At 45.6% G+C, this 20,213-nt stretch overlaps 1 protein-coding gene across 6 annotated transcripts in view; it reads right to left on the bottom strand.

Annotated features, from left to right (window-relative positions):
• Positions 1 to 15,414, bottom strand: part of IQSEC1 (IQ motif and Sec7 domain ArfGEF 1) — a 392,746-nt gene extending 377,332 nt beyond the window's left edge. For 2 of the 6 annotated variants that reach the window (XM_036448653.2, XM_045584160.1), the window contains exon 1: positions 14,933 to 15,391. In XM_036448653.2, coding sequence (XP_036304546.2) covers positions 14,933 to 15,195 — 263 coding nt within the window. In that variant the 5' untranslated portion in view covers positions 15,196 to 15,391. Of the gene's footprint in view, positions 1 to 14,932 lie in introns of all 6 variants that reach the window. The other 4 variants (XM_036448654.2, XM_045584158.1, XM_036448660.2 and 1 more) reach the window with 4 other exon arrangements.
• Positions 15,415 to 20,213: the final 4,799 nt, after the last annotated feature.

Here is a 20,213-nt window from a genome sequence, read left to right as displayed (position 1 = left end):
AAGACAAATAATTCATTCTCCTTGTCCCTGAGGGAGCTCTGTGCAGGTTCCTCATTGCTCACTTCGCTTGTCTGGGTTCATACTCATACACCTGTCTTCCTGCTTAGCAGCTTTCTCCCCTAGGGCCTGCCACTTCTGGTCTCCACTCCCAAAATTCTCATCTAGCTCCTGCCCCTGCCTTCATTCTGCCTGGGCAATGAGGATAAGTGGGATGTTCTGTCTACTGGACAGGTTTTATTATACTCTAAAGAGTCCCCTGTAAAGAGGAACAAGGGCTAGAAAACCTATTTGAAGAAATAATGTCATAAAACTTCCCTGATATGGGGAAGAAAAATATCACACAAGCACAGAGTTCCAAACAAGATGAACCTAAAAAGACCCACACCAAGACATGTCATGATTATGATGGCAAATGTTCAGGACAAAGAGAGAATCTTAAAGGCTGGAAGAAAGAGACAGAAAGTAACATACAAGGGATCTCCCATTAGATTATCAAATGATTTCTCAACAGAAACACATCAGGCCAGAAAAGAATGGAAGGAAATTTACCAAGTGATGCAAAGCAAGGGACTGAATCCAAGAATACTCTATCCAGCAAGGCTATCATTCAAAATTGAAGGGGGAAATAATGAGCTTCCCAGACCAAAAAAAAAAAAAAAAAGGCTAAGGGAGTTTATCACCACCAAGCCAGCAATGCAAACAATGCTAAAGGGACTGGTGTAAAAAGAAGAACTAAAAAGGGAAGAAGGAACACAGGCACAAAAAAATAAAAATAGTTACAAACAAGAACCTATCAATAATAACTTTAAATGTAAACGGACTAAATGCTCCAATCAAAAGTCATTGAGTGGCTGAATGGATTAAAAAAAATGACCCACATATATGCTGTCTACAAGAGACCCACCTCAGAACAAGGAACTAACACAGACTGAAAGTTAAGGGATGGAAAAATATCTTTCAGGCAAATGGAAATGAAAAAAAAAAACTGAGGTAACAATACTTATATCTGTCAAAATAGACCTCAAAGTGGAGGCCATAACAAAATATAAGGAAGGCCACTTCATAATAAAAGGGATCGATATAACAAGAGGATATAACCCTAGTAAATATATATGCACCCAATACTGGAAGATATCAAGATAAAGATTGACAACAATACAATCATAGTAGGGGACTGTAATACACCACTGGATCCACATGTGTCAAACACAAGGCCCTCGGGCCAAATCCGTCCCGCCAGGCCTTGCAATGTGGCCCGCACCGCGCTGTCATCACTGCACTCCGCTGCGTTTCCACCACAATGACAGTTTATGACTGTTCAGTAAACCATTCGGCCCGGGATTTAGGCTGGATTTTAGATTTTGGCCCCTTCTCTGATTGAGTTCAACACCCCTATAACAGTCTAGACAAATCCTCTAGAAGTTTGATAACTGCTGAGCTGGGGGGAAGTAAAGCCTCAAAGAAGTCTAGAAAGAGATGTGAACCAATGGTGGGCTCTGCTTTATTGTGGGGAGCATTCTGTTTTTTAATAACATTAAGTCTCCACGACTATCCTACATGTGAAGAAGCTGTAAAGAAGCTGTGAAGAAGCTGTGAAGTTTAAAGAGATTATGACAGCAAGTCTTACAAGGCTTGACTCAAAAACAGCTGCACCAGATGTGCAGAAGGATGAGTGGTAGATAGATAATAGGTGTATGCTCAAATCCAAATCCAAATCCAAGTTCAGGCTGTTTAGGGACTCTAGGTCCCATCCCCATAACTTTTCTCTAACATCAAATTAACTTCTCAACCTAGAAAGAGGGAAAAGTCATACCGTGTTTTCCCGAAAATAAGACATCCTCCGAAAATAAGACCTAGTGCAACTTTGGGAGAAAAAATTAATATAAGACACTGTCTTATTTTCGGGGAAACAGGGTAGAAGCTAGTAAAAATGAGGAATACTCTGCATTTGTATATTAAGGATTTAATCCTCACGACCGTTTATGGAAAAAGTGATGTTTATAGGTGAGAAAACTGAGATACAGAGAGGTTAACTGGCCAGAGAAGACAGAGCAGGTACGTGGTAGAGGGAGTATTGTGGTCACAGAGTGCGTGTACTGACCATTGCCACAGTCTACATACTACATACATGTGTACTCAGACCAGGAACCATCTAGAATCCCTGGGCATCCTGGGGAAAGTGGGCATCCCTGCTCAGGCTGCTCCTCCAGAAAGATGAGTAAAATGGGAGGAGCTTGAGGTAGGGTCCAGGGATGTTGGATGGTCCCCACTCACTCACTAGTCTAAGAAACGCTGAAGGCAACAAAGACTGACATAGCACATGGAGCTTTCCTCTGGTAAAGCAATGATCTCCTTCCCATCTAGACAGGCAGGTATTGGAGGAAAATATCAAATAGGACCCTGTTCCTTTTATCTAAAACCCATTTGCTCTTGTCTGCCTCCACCAGAACTCTAGGAGAGAAAGTCCCTGCATCACCCAAGTCCTGAAGCATCTCAACTTACTATTCAACTTACTATACAACTTACTATTCACTGGTCACCTCGTCTCCATCTCCAGGAGCCAAGTCCTGTCCATACCTTAATGCAATTATAGCCCTCCTCCGCAGTACCATCCAGGGACTCCTGTCTCCCAAAGTCCTTCTGTGCTCACCTTGCCCACCCAACATCTGGGTCCCCTCCCACTCCTCTCCCACACTATCCCCTCACTCACTCTACTCCACATACACTGTCTGCTTGCTGTGTCTCAACCATGCCAGGCACTCCACCCCCTACAGGGCAACCCCAAAAGAGAGACCCAGGCATCACTGTTCCCATTAGAGACAATGAAGCTGAAGCTCAGGAAGGTTCATCTCACAGGCCAAGGAGAGAAAGAAGAGCTAAGGCTCCGGGCCAGGATCCCACCAGAATCTTACCCCTGGGTAACCACATGGGCCAGCTACCATTTGCATCCAACTTCTGACTGTTTAGGGACCCTAGGTCCCATCCCCAAATCACACACACACACACACACACACACACACACACACACACACACTTCCCTAGAAGGGTTCCTGAAGGCTGGACCTAACACTGAGACCATCCAGGAAGACAGTGTCTACCTCCAGCACCTAGCTCCAGCCCCACCTTGTCGGCCATTTCACAGGCATGTTACAAACAATGGGTTCTACCAAACTCACTTACCCATGATGCCATCAATGGAGGCCCTTCTTAGCCCTTGATGAGCCCTATTCACTGTGGTCCAGATGAGGAGGGCCACCTCCAGGTGCCTTGATTCTCTGCAAGTTCAGACCCTCTTCATGCAAGGGTATATGCAGAGTAAACAGGCCATTCAACCAACAAGGGGGACGGCAGAGCCAGAGGTGGCATAAATGCCAATCCTCCAAAACAACCATGGGTCGGTTCCAATATGTCCTGGTGAATGAACACATGTAGAAAGGCCCTGAGCTGCTTCACCAACAGCTTTGTAGGTGGTTCACATGTTTAGAATGGGAAATTGGGGCCAACTCAAGGTGAAATGTCCAGCACTGGCTGGGTCTTTGATGCCTGAGAGTCCCTTCCCCTGCACAGGTACACCTACTGCCTGTGACCCCGCCATTTCTGAAAAGGAACTCAGGCTCCTGGCAGTAAAAATTTCTCCAAGGTGACCCCAGCAGGTGAGAGGTCAAATCTCAAAAGGAAAAAACCATAGCTGTGCTTGCATGGGATATTAAACTTAATTCTGCTTTCTGAAGCCAAAAGTTTGGTTGAGTTGATCATACCATATCTAAAAAGGGCTCCAAATATGTGCAAAACATTCACACATCAATAAAGAGCTCTGAAGCATCACAGTGTGATGGCAAACTGCATGGACTTTGAAGACAAACACGCCTCACCACTAGGTCACTGGGCAAACTGCTTAACTTCTCTGAGCCTCAGTTTTCACATCTGAAAAATGGGATGATAAGACAGAGTCAGGGTGTCAGTGGGGATGCAAAGGAGAATGTGCTCAGCATACAGCACCTGGAGTGGGTTCAGTCATTACTGTGGTTTGATTATAATCGAATTGTTCTAAATGTAGGTGCAAAATCCAGGATTCCTATGTTGATCCTTTGTAAATCTTGCCCTCCAAGAAGGAAAACCAAGCATTTCCTAATAAGGGATCAGAAAAAGCACAGCTTCAGAAGATAAAGCTTGTCCCCAGGCTAGTCCATGCCTGTTTGGACCTTATCTGGCCCATCATCCCTACTCACAGGCCTGGATGACCATGACATCACCAGCCACCTCAAATATGCCACCTACCTTCTCACCTAGCCTTTCACATGTGCTGTTTTCCTTTGCTTTAATATCCTCCTCCTCCTCTTGTTCTTCGAGCCCTGGCTCTAATGTCACCTCCTCCAGGAAGCCTGTGTTGACACCTGAGTGGCCATCTTCTTCCTGCTCTGGGTTGCACAACACTTATCCCCACTTCCTATCCAGGCCTGATTATCTCTGCAACCTGCCCTGTATGGGTCTATGACCCTGTCACATAGTAGAGGCAGAGGGAGAATTGCCTCAATCAAGAACAATAATCCTATGTGAGTCACTCAAAAACACTGAATACAAGGACATGGAGGCAGTGTGTGTGCAGTACTCAGTCTGGCTCCTGGGCCACATAGACACTTCATAAATATTAGTCTCTCCCTCTTCCTTAGCCCCACACCAACATAGTCCCAAACACCTTCCAGGATAGACATACATGTAATAAAGCAAACATTGCAAAACCTTCTTTGTAGAAACTGGGGGGGGTGTTCTGCTTTGTACAATTCTTTCAACTTTTCCATACATTTGAAAACATTAAAAAAACAAACAAACAAACAAAAAAACCAACAACAACAACATTGGGGAACTCAGGTTTCTTCTCCAGGGAGAGCCCACCTCACATGATTGGGAGAGAGACAGATCCATGGTACCGGCCATCATGAGGCTTCAAGCTCAGCATGAACAGAAAGCTCAGGCAACAGCTGAGGGCAATTGGATTATGAGAAGACATCCCGCTTGGCAAAAAAGAATGCTCAGGTGCCTTCCCAGTGCCTTAATTCCTTCTGAAAAGGATTAAATCCTTTCATGTCCTTTTTTAAATTGCTGCCAAACATTCAAAGAATTAGTTTATAAGTTTGCTTGGAATAATTGTACAATATGCTGTTGTAAAATATCTAAAATTATAATGACATTGTAGAATAATATCATGTAAGGATATTCTTTGCTCTAGGCCATGGCAATTCAATTTCAAACTGGCTGTCAATTTCTTTTTCTAACTTTATATAAAATTTGTCAGGGAGGCAAAAACACAAATTACTTACTTTAGTTCAAGAGGCCAAATATATTGACTTTCAATTATAATCCTTACAACTGTTGAAGGAAACTTCTCTTTGTTTCCTTCCAAAATAATTTTCAGACTACAGAGAATTTCATTTAAAACTCTTTGTCACATGAAACCATTTCTCTTAAGGTTATTGTGACCACTAGTATAGATTAGATTTAACGTTTTATTTTTATTTTATTTTTTATACTAGGGAAATGAAATTAGTGCCTTGGGGGTTGGGGATGGGGTCCCTCAGCCCAATCTGTCCCCTTCCACATACTGGGAGCTCTCAGGGGATGTCCTACTGACGGCTTAAGCCTGAACCCCATGGGGAGTGAGTCTAAGCTACAGCCTGGCCTCCCTTTGCGGGAGGTGACTGGGCTGATCAGGGGAAGGCACCAGCTCCATCACCCCGTTGCTGCAGCCACTGCCAGTCACCACAGCCACCAAGGTGTTTTCATCAACATGGACTCCAGTCCCTTCACCAAGAAAAAAATGACAACTTTCAATGTGTGTCTTTCATAGGATATGACATTTCTTTCTTTCTTTCTTTCTTTCTTTCTTTCTTTCTTTCTTTCTTTCTTTCTTTCTTTTCTTTCTTTCTTTCTTTCTTTCTTTCTTTCTTTCTTTCTTTCTTTCTTTCTTTCATCTTCACCTGAGGATATGTTCCCATTGACTTTTAGAGAATGTGGAAGAGAAAGGGAAAGACAGAGAGAAACATCAAAGTGAGAGGACCACTTTGATTGGTTGCCTTCTGCAGGAGCCCTGATCTGGGCCCCTGCCAGAGAGGAGCCTGCAACCCGGGTACCTGCCCTTGATCAGAATCAAACCCAGACCCTGTGGTTGGCAAGTTTAGGCATTATCCACTGAGCCAAACCAGCTAGAGCAGGATATGACATTTCTTAGCCCTCTAGCAGCGGAACTTCATTTTTTCTCCAGAAGTGTGGTGGAAGAAACCCTGGATCACCTTTTTGAATTCTTATTACCCATGTTACTAAGAATATTACCAGTGGCATAAAGGAAGTTTAGCCAATGTGCAGTCAGAAAAGGTGTTTCCTCTATAGTTCACACCAATCGTGGGCTGAGCCCTGCCCAGGCCAAAAGCCTCTTGGGCAGGAGTGGAGCCCCAGATCCCTGCGATCGATTGCTGGGGGTCCGTCCGCTCCTGCTCCCTGCGATCAATCAATCACTGGGGGTCGACTCCTGTGATGGATCACAGGGAGCTGGGGCTCTGCTCCTGTTCCAGGCTGAAAGCCAGAGACGGGTAAGATTCCTCAGGGAAGGAACAACCAAGACAGGCACAGTCTCGGAGGGGCCATCAGGAGAGAACTTGGGGGTCAACAGAGGTGGAGCACAAACCCTCATAACCCCAACCTTGCAGGGGCTTGAACCCTCACCCTTTCAGAGGGAGGTCTCCTGCCCCCGTAGCTGCTTTGCTTCCCATGCCCACCTCATATCGGGACACAGGAGATAGAGACTTGGCCCAGCTCAGATTGGGACCCAGGTACAAACAGAGACTTGGCGGACAGCAGCTGCCCTATATCTAGCCTAGCACCAAGATGCTCAGGGCCTACTCAAGAATGCAAATAATACTTTCCACTAATATTTACAGAGTAAGCTAAGATTGTTGTTAGAGTATTAAATTTGACAGTAAAATTGTAATCAATTTTTCAGATTAATTTAAATAGGCTAATTGAAATAAGTGAATATTCAAGAAAATTTAATTGTACTAAACAAAAAACTGTTCCTAAAGTAGTAACTAAAATTTCTATTGGTAGTTCATCTCATGGTAAAATTCCTAAACATGAAATGAACTGAAGCAATCATATTTTTGGGCAAAAAAAATAAAATTTAAAGTTATCAAGACTGCATTATAAAATTTACAAAAGCCTCCATTAATTAAAAAAAGGGGGGGATAATAGTGTAATATTATGTAAGGAAAAATATCCTATAAGTAAATTATATGTAGAAAATTTTTACTTTACAAAATTAATTTTCATATGTAATGCTAATAGCAAGACACCCATGAAAAACACACATGGTGTCTAAATAAGACAAAGGAAAGATAAAAAGGATCCCAAATCAATTATATAGAAGATTCCTTTATTAACTTTTGGTCGAGAATATGTCTGCATATTTTCAGAAAACAACTCTAAGACCAGGTGGATTCCTGCAACAGAGAGGAATTGACAGGACTACTCCAACCACGAAGACAAGAGGAGAAAGAGTCCAGAGATGAAAGACACTTGACGACGCCTTGCCACGCTAGCAGTCAGCAGCTGTGCATCGCTGCAGGTTGCCTAAGACCAAACCAGAGAGGGTTAGACTTGCATTGCCACCATCTCTCCATCATCCAGATATCATTGCTGACATGTACACATAAGAAACTATTTAACACTGAAAAGGGGACTCAGAACTGTTGGACACTGAAATTGGGACTCAAACATTTTTTGTTATTATATGTTTATTTCTAGTCTGCAGAGGCAAGAGTTTTTAAAGGAAAGAAATGGGGAAAAAACAGATACAGAGGCAAAGAAGAATCAAACAGACTGCCAAACTACAGCAGGAAGTCAGGGAAGGTTGTGTGTGTGTGTGTGTGTGTGTGTGTGTGTGTGTGTGTTGGGGGAGGGGCTGTAAGAGATCAACCGGAGGACTTGTACCTATGCATATAAGCATAACCAATGAATACAAGACACGGGGCGGGGGGGAAGAGCAGGTAAGGGCATGTACTGGGGAGTAGGGAAGGCGGGGGGCGGGGGAGAGATCAATGGGGAGAAAAAAGGAGATATATGTACCACAATTTGTAATACTTCAAACAATAAAAAAAATTTAAAAAGTAATTAAAACCCACTGGGGAAAAACAATCTTCAAAAGCATTCTCAATAACTTAACTATCTCTGGCCCTAGAGCTTCCATTCACTGTGTCATACAATGCCAAACACCTCCACAATCCCTCCATGTTGCTTCCAGAGCAAAAGGAGCCCTCTCCATCTTACATGGGGAAACGCCTCGGAGCTAAGGATGACACCTGGCCTTATTTGTAAAGTCCAAACTGCTGGGAGGTGGCTGAGGCAGGACGGGACACACTGTAGGGGCAGGGCTTAATTGCTCCAGTTATTGGGTGCCCTAGAGGGTCCTCAGAGCAAGGCCAGGCCAGTTGGGGTAGGAGACACATTGAAAAACTCAAGCTCCTTACCAAATCAAAACAAAAGCACAGAGCGTTTGTAGTACCTGGCTTGGCGTGTCCTGAATAAATGCCAGCCCTGCAGAAGGCTCAAGACTCAAACTCCAAAGGCTAAAAATTCCTTCAGTGTTGTCACTGGGCCAAGCTTGGTTTACAGTTGGAGCCATTTCAGCTGCAGCCTGGCCTGCATCTGCACTGGATAGGGGTGGCAAATTCAAGGCCCACAGAATTTCCAGGCCACGACTGTGGCCCTGGACCTCCTCCTAGCCTCACCGGTAGTTTCAAGTAGGTCAGTTCACCTTCCCCTACTCCAGTTCTTCCCAAACTCCTGGATGGTCTCTGTGCAATTTTTCAGCTGCGCTGTGGCAATTACAAAGATGACACCTACCCAACAAGCTCAGAATGGTGCCCTTCCCAAGTCAGGCAAAGCACTGCTTTTTCTTAAACGGATAGAAAGCAAAGAACAAAAAACACAATCAGTTGTCAAAACAATTTCATAGACAAAACAGCTGATATATAGCCACCCAACAGACAAAAAGTGCTGATGCCACAAACTCACACCTCATACTGCCTTCCACTGGGCACAGCCGCACCTCCTCCAGCACCACAGGCTGAACCTGAACCCAGAAACATACACTGGAAGCGAGCAGGTCTCAATTTCATTTCACACACAATGCTGCTCCCTGTGTTTCTCAATCCAAGCTAGATAAGAAGCATTTCATGATGTGTTTTCCAGGTTGTAAGATAATAATTTGTTTAGCTTGTCAGATGGCTGGGCGAAAGCTTCAAAGAAATACTCTGATCCTTCTGTAGATTCTACCATCTGCTGGAAAAGTAAGAACTGCTCACCCTGCTCCCTTGGAATTGAATACATTTTGTCCGAGCAGGACAAGACTTCACGAGCATGGTGCAGCTTATTCCTGGCTGAAGGCCATCCTTCTGGCATTGGCTACTCGACTTTATCTTGTCTGGGAGAACAGGAATATGATTTCATGAAAATATGAGCACAGCATTGCCCTCTGCCACCCTTACAGGTCAGCATCTCTGGCCTGCACAGTCCCCACTCTGTGCTAAGAAAGACAGAGAGAAAGATGGTAAAAAGCCCTCGGATCTTCAGAACCAGGACCATGAGGTCAGTACTTCCCAGCTACTTCAAAGGATGACACTCTTTCAGGGCCAAGACCCTTCCAAGTACAGCTCCTCCCACCATTGCTTCCAGTCATCCCTCTTCACTGGCCTCCCTCAAGCTTTCCTTCAAACCAGTGCACAGTCCTCATGGTTAATGTCACCACAGACCCAGGAAGAGGGCTTATCTGGTAATGTAACAGAGACTGAGTCCCCCTGAAAACCTCCCCCAGAGTGAGTTACCAGCTCAGAACTTCAGGAAAGTGTTCTCTCGGGTGATGTGACAGCACTTGAGGGCTGGAGGGGATGAGAAAGCGAGAAGTTTGTTTCACAGAGGCCTCCTCTATGACCTCTTTAGGACACCATTTACTTCTGTCAAACATTCTAAAAAATGGAAGTCTAGATGGGATCACCTGGTTCAGTCCTTTCCCCAGCACACCGCCACCTCAGGTGAAGGCAGGGCCTGGCTTTGGTGACAAGATCCTGTGTGGCCAGACAAAAGCCCTGCATGAAGGCTTCCTTCCAGCACTAGAGATTGGGACTGGCATGGCCCCAGGAGGTCGTATGATCACTCCTCAGCATGGCAAGTGGATGAGAGCAGAGAGCCTATACCTGAGCCCACCCCTGGCTCCCCCACTAGCCAGGTGAAGAACTTGAGCAAGTCATATAACCTCTCTGAGCTTCAGTTTCAACATCTGTAAAATTCGTGCTCCAACATCATAGGAGTGATCCGTGCAAAGACCTGGAGCAAGACCCATATAAAGGATGCCCTCAGCAGACGTGGCTGTCATTCCAGTGACTTGGTTTTCTATGTTACTCAACCAGCAATGCCTACTAGAGTTCAAGCTTTCTAGAAGAAACACAGTGGTCCTTTTCAATTAATCCCCCTGCAGTCATTCACTTAAATATCTACTGAGCACCTACCATGTGTCTAAGCCCCTAGTGGGAGGGGGACAGTTCTAAAAACATCGTTAGAATGTAGCCCACGGAACACTGGAAATAAATTCTGATGTCACAAAAAAAAAACACACACACAAAAAACGACTTAAATAGCCCAATGTAATCAAATGTATCCTATTTCTTTCCTGTTATCAGCCTGTTTTCCCCAAAGCTGAGACACTCATGATAATATCTTTCAGTGGTGGTTGAAAAATGTCTTTCTGAGAAAGGGTTTAAATGTTTCTGGGCTTAAAAATTCCCACCATGCCCAGTAATCCTACTCAAGGACTGCTTGGGTGAGGTGGTACTAAGATGACTGTTGGCTTATGTGAACCTGTTCAATTGCACCTACCTGTCCCCCAGCAGGAGACTCTCCCTTTCAGATGTCAGGGCCGTCCTGTTCAGAGGCAGCAGGAGCAGAGGACTCCTGTTTCAAGCTGGAGCAGCAAGGCTGCTTAGAAAAAGGAAAGCCAGGCCTAGCTTAGCCTGACATGCTCCTTGGACCCTGACCTACAAGGGCCCCTGTCTGTAGACAGCAGGGCCTGGGAGAGGCCACTGGCAGTGGCCGATGGTGGGCACTCCAGCGCCAAGGGAAAGTGGAGCAAAGTCCCCCAGCAGGAAACAGTTCTGAGGCTGTGGCCTTGCCCTGCCTGTTGTCTTGGTGAGCTCATGCACAGATGTTCCTGTTTCAACAAGAATGGTCAACCCCATCCCCACCCCAACTTCTGGACAGCGGTTCTTCACGGTGCCGTGTTCCCCACTCCAAGTCTCTGCACCAGGCCAACATGGAGGTCTCGCCATGTTGCCAGGAAGTTCACCTCCTGCCTGTGCTTAGTTGGCCTAAAAGAAATGAAAACCTGGCTGAAGAGGGAAGAACCTGAATGGCATTAAGCACCTGTGGGCCAGTTTCCTCAATACCCATCACTTTCACTCATACTCAGTGTGGGAGACAGCTATGATCATCTCTGTTTTGGGGGCATTTTAAAAATCCTGAGGCTAAGAGAAGTGGTGTGATGGTCAAGTGCCAAACTGGCCATCAGACCAAATTTGTCTGCCGTGTCCCTTTCTACATTAGAGCTGTTTATTCTTTTCCTCTCTGCTCTTTTTTTCTCTCTTCTTCTTTCATGTTTATATGCACATCACTGGCTTTGCATAAAAAAGGCACTTATTAAAAACTGGCTACTCTCAGAGGATGGATTATCCCATGCTCCCTAGGCATAAATCAACTTGATCCATGAATGACCCATGGGCACCTCAAATCCAAGTGTGGAAAAGTAGCTTTCAGCCCATTCCCCCCCCCAGCTTACCCAAACCCCACCGGCCCCCACAAGAGTCTCCCATGAAAGGAAATGAAGCAGATGCGGGAAGATGGGATCTCAAGTGATGACCTGTCAATATACTGGTGGTCCAAGCTGCCTCTCTGGAGCTTGTTAGAAATGCAGGCTCTCCAGCCTGCCCCAGACCTAAAGCCAGAATCTGCATTATAGTACAACTAGAGGCCTGGTGCACAAAATTCATGCATGGGTGTGAGTGTCCCTCAGCCCAGCCTGCACCCTCTCCAATCCAGGACTGCTGGCTCCCAACTGCCTGCCTGCCTGCCTTCCTGATTGCCCCTAACTGCTTCTGCCTGCCAGCCCAATCACCACCTAACCACTCCCCTGCCAACCTGATTGATGCCTAACTGCTCCCCTGCCAGCCTGTTTGACCCTAACTACCCTCCCCTACAGGCCTGGTCACCTCAACTGCCCTCCCCTGCTGGCCTGATCACCCACAACTGCCCTCCCTTGCAGACCTGATCCCTCCTAATTGCCCTCCCCTGCTGCCCTCACCCTGCTGTGGTGGTCATCTTGTGTCCACATGGGGCAGTCATCTTTGACCACATGGGGGCAGCCATCTTGTGTGTTGGGGTGACAGTCAATTTGCATATTATTATTTTATTAGGTAGAATTAGATAGGCTAGGGGCCTGATACATGGGTAAGGGCTGGCTGGTTTGTCCTGAAGGGTGTCCTGAATCAGGGTGGGGGTTCCCTTGGGGTGTAGGGTGGCCTAGGTGAGGGGCCTGTGGTGGTTTGCAGGCCAGCCACGCTCCCCGGTGGCCCAAATGGAGGCCCTGGGATCTGGAATTTATTTATCTCCTATAATTGAAACTGTATCTGTAAGTGGAGGCCAAGGCAGGCCAGGGCTGTGGAAACTTGGCTTCCTCTATCACAGAGGGCAACTCAAGCCTCCTGCTCTCTCCAACTCCATGGCTGCTGCCATTTTTGTTGGGATTTATTTATCTTTTATAATTGAAACTTTGTAGCCTTGAGTGGAGGTCTGGGTCTGCCAGGACAGGTGGAAAGCTTGGCTTCCTCCATTACCAGAGAAACCCAAGCCTCCTGCTCTCTCTGTGGCTGCAGCCATCTTGGTTGGGTTAATTTGCATACTTAACCTGATTGGCTGTTGGATGTGGCTTGGGTGTGTAGCAAAGGTATGGTCAATTTGCATATTACTTTTATTAGATAGGATCCCTAGGCACTTAGTGTGTACATTCAAGTTGAATAAGCTCTCCTAACCTACAACTTTGGTCAGGGACTGTGTTGCCACCATTTCTCTCCAAGGGGATGCTATCTTAGGTTCTGACTGTGTCTCAAATAAGGGAAGCCAGGCTGACACAGGGCTAGGGACTTGTGAAACCCTGCATCTAAAGCCACATCTATTAATAAGTAAGGATGCCATACTGTGAGGATCCCCATACAGGCAGGATTCACTGCCTCTTAGAATCTTCCCATCCTCATACTTGGATATCAGAGGTTAATTTGAAGGGGAAAAGGAATCCATGTGGGGACAGTGCTTGAGGCATTGGCCAACAGCATGTCACTGTTTCCTATGAAAGCAGGGCTCCCTACCCTGGAGTGCCACCTCCCTCGGTTACTAAATGATTTACCTAGCAGCCCCCAGCTTTCCTTTTGTCTTTGCCTGGAAGACAAGGGCTCAGGCCCCTGAAAGTAGCACTAGTTGACCCACAACCACTGTAGGAGGAACTAGTGATGAAGGGGATCCCAAAGACTTCAGAGCCAGAGGCAGAGCACAGGACATAGGCAATCTCTTCTTTCTCACATGGCACATCTATCACAGGCCTCACTGCTCCTTCCGAGGATAAAAAGAAAGCAGGAATTGAGGGGAAGAGGCAAGGATAATGCCCAGATCTCACCCACAACTCTCCCCCTCCAGAGCCTACCCAGAGCCCAAGAACATTGCCCAGAACCTGCGCAGGAAGCAGGTTGGCAGGCAGGGACCCTCTGCCCCACGACTACAGACTGGCACAGACTCACCTTCGGTGAGGGAGACATGGGATCTCAGATGACCTTACCTGGATTTCTGGGAATCAGGAGGCCCTCCCTACCTTTTCATCCACACAGGATTTTGGGATCAAGGTTAACTGCAGACCACCACCTTTCCTCTTCCCAACCACCCCCAACCATTTTTCTCCTCCCTTCAGTCCACACATGGAGTGTGGATTAGGCGTCCCAAAGACATAGGGACAGAATGGGTATACAGGGCGTGGACGCAGGAACCCCAACCCAACATTACCTGAAACCCGCCCACCCAAAGTCCGTTTCGTGCCCCCGGACTGGTGCCCGGGCTTCCGCGGAGAGGGGCTGCGCACCAGTTTTCAACACCCACCAGAGGTGAGCCAGCAGCCAGCCCGCGGGCTGCGAACTTGTGGGGACGCCACGGGCCCGCGTCATTGGGCAGTCTCGCCCCTTCACGTCTCCACATAATCCTTGGTCCGAAATAGCCCCGGGTAATGCCAGGATGAGGCGAGCGGGGTATTAACCCAGGGCCGCGAAGGAAGGCTTGGCGGCATCCAGAGAGGGGAGGTCTCAGCGTCCCGGGGTGGAAGCAGCTCAGGGTCCCTTCTGGAGGGGCTGAGTCCGAAAGTGACCCGCCCGCTCGAGGGTGGGGTCTGCGCCCGGAGCGTCCCTCCCCTCTGGGACCTGAAGTCTCCGGGATAGGGAATTCGATGACAGGGAAATCCCGGAGACAAACACCATGCTCCAGCTCTGCGCCCCAGGCAGTCCCCGGTATGAGCCTGAGCCCGGCCCGCAGCAAAGCTAGCGGGAGGGCGGGAGCCGCGCCCCAGCCGTCGGTCGCGGAGAGCGGAAGGCTGGGCGCCCCGGCTTGTGGGCGTCCAGTCCTGCTCGAAAACCCGACCCAGGCCGCCCGCGCTCCCGCCGGGGGTCCCCGTTTCGCCCCGGGGTCTCTTGACGTACGGGGCGCTCCCTAGACGGGCATCCTCCCCTCCGGCCTCGCAGAGGAAGGGGCCCCCCGAAGAAGTTCGCGCGACACCGACGAGCCCGCCGCCCCTGTCCCCGCTTACTTGTCGCGGCGGCCGCAGAGCTGCGGGGTGGCGCCCAGAGGCTGCGGGCCGGGGCCGGGGGCCGGGCGCGCGCGCGCGGCCAGGTGGCGCCGGTGCCGCTCCAGCAGGCCTGCCTTCTCCCTGCTCAGCCGCGCCACTTGGAGCTCCAGCTCCGCGATGCGCCGCCCCCGGCGCGCCAGCAGCTCCTGCTGAGCCGCGACGATCCTGGCCAGTTCCTGCAGGTACTCGGCCGCCTCGCCCGGGGGATCCGAGGCGCTGGCCATGGTCCCGTCCGGCCCCGGCCGCGCCTCAAGCCAGAGGAAGGCGGGGCGGCGGCTGGGCGGCCATGGCTGCGCAGCGGGATGGCGCCTCGGCGCGGATCGGGGATCGGCCCGGGGGGCGCGGCGACGCGGGCTGGCGCGACCCCGCCCGGACTCTCACCTCCGCGGTGCCGCCCCAGCTGTTTCCGCGCCTCCTGCTCCGCGCGTTGGGGCGCTCCGTCGCCCGCTGTCCAACGGGCGCGACGAGGCCGAGCGAGCGCGGAGCTGCGGGCGCCGCCGGCGGTCGAGGAGTTTGCAAAGTGCCGCTACGAGGCCGTGCGGAGTCTGAGCGGCCAACGCTGGAGGCAGCAGAAGGGAGGGCGCCTCCTGCCGGCCTTGTGCCCCGCGCCCTGTGCCCCGGGGTGCCACTCTCAACACCACCGCTCCTACTCTCTGGGATACATAAATTTAATAAACAAGAAATTGGGGGAAAATATATATATCTTCAGCTTACGATTTGGGTTTGAATAGAAAAAATTATGAATTCGTGCAGACTTGGGAATGTTTAACTGATCTAAGTCTTCTAAAACCAGGGTTTGTTTTGTAGATGCACACCCAAACAAGTTTTCTAGAGTAGCTCTTCCACATTCTACTCTGATGGTGGCTCTGCAGCCTCCTAGATGTCCAGTGGACCAGCTGCTAAGGCCTAGGCATGACCTTCCAAAACTCACACCCTGCGTTCTGGGAACTGATCAGCTTGTAAGACAAGGATCCACCTCCACACTGGCACTGAGGTCTTCAGCCGTTCATTTGCCTCTGAGCTTCAGTTTCCACAGCAATAATGTTTTCTATTTCTTAACTTTTAAAACATCTTTATAATTTTCATACTCCAAATTTCTTTGGTACTAAAATTATTTTTCTACTTGACTTGCAGAGCTAAATATTTCCATTGTTTCTTATTTTATAGCAAATGCATTTTTAAGAATATAAATTTAACTGTGGGTGAAGCGTTAGCTACATCTCATAAGTTTCTAAAGCTTTGTAATAATGTACATGGTCTTGATGGTATAGCTTTTTTTTATTAAGGCTGGCATGACACCTGGTATCTCATATACATGTTTGCTGATATTCCCTCCAACAGCAAGAGAGGATGAACCCTGTATGCTGAGACCTCAGACCCTCCAGGGGCCCTACACCCTTAATGACATGTTCTGGGCAAGATCTATGGGGAGGAAAAGAATAGCAATGGGGCCATTTAGTGGGATCCTCAAATTCACCAAGGACTCTTTCATCAGGATGAAATTAAACAAACACCATGCTAACGGAAAACTCTTAACACTTGACTTTAAACTTGTCCCTCATTAAGAGGCCAGTAATAGTGCCCTAAAAAATGAATATATTTATAAATCCTGTAATTATCTTGTGAAAGCACAATTATATTACATCCTATTTGTGTGTATGTATGTAAAAGTGTTCATCACTACAGTTTTTACATTTAAACTATACCAAAATCTTTGCAAACCAATTCTAATACTTCCTCATTTTATAAATATTCCAGGAGCCTCCCCAGAAGGGATGTGGCACAGGCTTCTCTCAACTTTTGGGGAGACCTGAACCTGGAATCATACATGGGGCCTCTGCCAATGTTTAGGAGTGAAGGAAATTCAATTCTAAATCCTGACCCAAGAGGATATAACCCTGGTAAACATAGTACTATATGCCCCCAATATTGGAGCATCTAAATATATTTTAAAAACTGATAGAGGATTTTAAAGGAGCGATCAACAACAATACAGTCATAGTAGGGGACTTTAACACTCCATGAATTCACCAGATAAATCTTCCAGGCAAGGAATTAGCAAGGAAACAGTGACTCTAAATGACAAATTGGATTAGATGGATTTAATTGACATTTATAGAACATTCACCCCAAAGCTGCAAAATATATATTCTTCTCAAGTGCACATAGGTCATTCTCAAAAATAGACCACCTGTTAGGACACAAAACAATTTAAGAAGATTGAAATCATATCTATCATCTTCTCAAACCAGAATGAAATGAAATTAGAAATAAATGACAGTAAAAACACTCAAACACATGGAGGCTAAATAGCATGTTATTAAACAATGAATGGGTTACCAATGAGATCAAGAAAGAAGTAAAAAACTTGCTGAAAACAAATGATAATAAACACATAATTATAAAAAATCTATGGAACAGAGCAAAAGCAGTCCTAAGAGGGATGTTCATAGTATGACAGGCCTACCTCAACAAGCAAGAAAAAATAGTAATAAACTATTTAACCCCAAAACTTAAAGAATTAAAAAGAGAACAACAAGAAAAGCCCAGTGTAAGTAGAAGGAATGAAATAATAAAGGTTACAGCAGAAATAAAATGACACTGAGACTATAAAAAAACAATTCAAAAGATCAATGAAACCAAGAGCTGGTTCTCTGAGAAGATAAAAAAAAGATTGATGAACTTCTAGTCAGATTCATCAAGAAACAAAGAGAGAGGACCCAAATTAACAAAATCAGAAACAAAAGGGTGAAGTAACAATTCACACCACAGAAATACAAAGGCTTCTAAGCAAATACAATGAGCAAATATATGCTAATAAGCTGGAAAATGTGGATGAAATGAACGAATTCCCAGAAAAATACAATCTCCTAAAACTGAATCAGAAAGGATTAGAAAACCTGAGTAGGCCAATAACAACTGATGAAATAGAAGCAATAATCAAAACACTCACAGCAAATAAAAGCCCTGGTCCAAGATGGTTTCACAGGGGAGTTTTACCAAACAGTCAAAGAAGAACTAACACCTATCCTCCTCAAACTATTCCAAAAATATCCAAGAGGAAGGAACACTTCCAAACTCTTTCTATGAGGTCAGCATTATCTTAATTCCAAAACCAGCTAAAGAAACTACAAAGAGCCGAAACCAGTTTGGCTCAGTGATAGAGCGTTGGTCTGCGGACTGAAAGGTCCCGGGTCCTATTCTGGTCAAGGGCATGTACATTGGTCGCGGGCACATCCCCCGTGGGGGGTGTGCAGGAGGCAGCTGGTCGATGTTTCTCTCTCATCGACGTTTCTGGCTCTCTATCTCTCTCCCTTCCTCTCTGTAAAAATTCAATAAAATATATATTTTTTTTTTAAAAAAAAAGAAAGAAACTACAAAGAAAAAAATTACAAGTCAATATCCTTGATGAATATACATGCTAAAATCACCAACAAAATATTAGCAAATTTGATCCAGCTATATATTAAAAGAATTATACGCCATAACCAATGGGATTTATTCCAGGGATGCAAGGTGGGTACAATATTTGCAAATCAATAAACATAATACCTCACAAAAATCACATGATCATATCGATAGACAGAGAAAAAGCATTCGACAAAATGCAACAACCATTTTTGATTTTAAAAAAATAAATAGTAAAGTGAGTTTAGAGGGAGCATATCTCAACATGATAAAGGCCTTCTATGACAAACCTACAACAAACATCATTCTCAGTGAGCAAAAACTAAAACCATTTTAACTAAGAACAAGAAGAAGACAGGGGTGTTTGCTTTCACCACTCTTATTCAACACAGTATTGGAAGTGCTAACCACAGACAAGAAGAAGAAATAAAAGGCATCCAAATTAGAAAGGAGGAAATAAAACTGTCATTATTTGCAGTTGACTTGATATTGTACATAGAAAACCCTAAAGACTACACACACACACACACACACACACAGAGAAACTACTAGGTTTAATAAATGAAAATGACAATGTAGCAGGATACAAAATCAACACCCAAAAATGGGTGGAATTTTTATACACCAAAAAGGAAATCTCAGAAGTCAAAACTAAACAAAATATCCCACTTACTATTGCAACAAAAAAAAATTAAGATACTTTGAATAAATTTAACCAAGGTGGTAAAAGATTTGTACTTAGAAAACTGCAGGACATTGAAAAAAGAGATGGAGGAAGATATAAACAAGTAGACAAATATACCGTGTTCATGTATTGGTAGAATTAACATCATTAAAATATCCATTCTACCTAAAGATATCTACAGACTCAATACAATTTTTATTAAAATACCAACAACATGTTTCACAAATCTAGAACAAATACTCCAAAAATTCATATGGAACAACAAAAAAAAATCTTGAATAGCTGTAGCAATCTTGAGAAAGAACAGAGTTGGAGGAATCACAATATCAGATCTCAAGTTATACTACAAAGTTACAGTAGTCAAAATAGCCTGGTACTGGCACAAGAATCAATGGAACAGAACAAAGAACCCAGAAATTGACCCAAGACATTCTGCTCAATTAATATTAAAAAAGGAGGCAAGAGCCGAAACCGGTTTGGCTCAATACATAGAGTGTCGGCCTGCGGACTGAGGACTTCCAGGTTTGATTCTGGTTAAGGGCATGTGCTGTGGTTGCGGGCACATCCCCAGTGGGGGGTGTGCAAGAGGCAGCTGGTAGATGATTCTCTCTCATCGATGTTTCTAACTCTCTATCCCTCTTTCTTTCTCTCTGTAAAAAATCAATAAAATATATTAAAAAAAAATAAGGAGACAAGAGCATACCATGGGGTCAGAACAGTCTCATCAATAAATGGGGTTTGGAAAATTGTACACATACATGCAAAAACATGAAATTAGACCACCAACTTACACTATACACAAGAATAAACTAAAAAATTATAAAAGATTTAAATGTAAGGCACAAAACCATAAAAATACTAGAAGAAATTATAGGCAGCAAAATCTCAGACATCTTTCCTAGCAATATGTTTTCAGATATATTTCTAGGACAAAGGAAAATAAGAAGAAAATAAACAAATGGGACCACATAAAAACAAACCAAAAAAGAACTTCTGTACAGCAAAAGAAACCATGGCCAAATGAAAAGGGAGTCCACTGCATGGGAGAGCATATTTGGCAATGATCTGATAAAGGGTTAATATCCAAAATACATAAGGAACTCATACCACTTAACAAAAGGAAGACAAACAATCCAATTAAAAGATGGG

This window comes from Pipistrellus kuhlii, unplaced genomic scaffold, assembly GCF_014108245.1.
Source record: "Pipistrellus kuhlii isolate mPipKuh1 unplaced genomic scaffold, mPipKuh1.p scaffold_m20_p_2, whole genome shotgun sequence".
NCBI classification, from domain to species: domain Eukaryota; kingdom Metazoa; phylum Chordata; class Mammalia; order Chiroptera; family Vespertilionidae; genus Pipistrellus; species Pipistrellus kuhlii.
The sequence above is the reverse complement of the archived record's forward strand: the minus strand, read 5'-3'. Positions and strand labels throughout refer to the sequence as shown.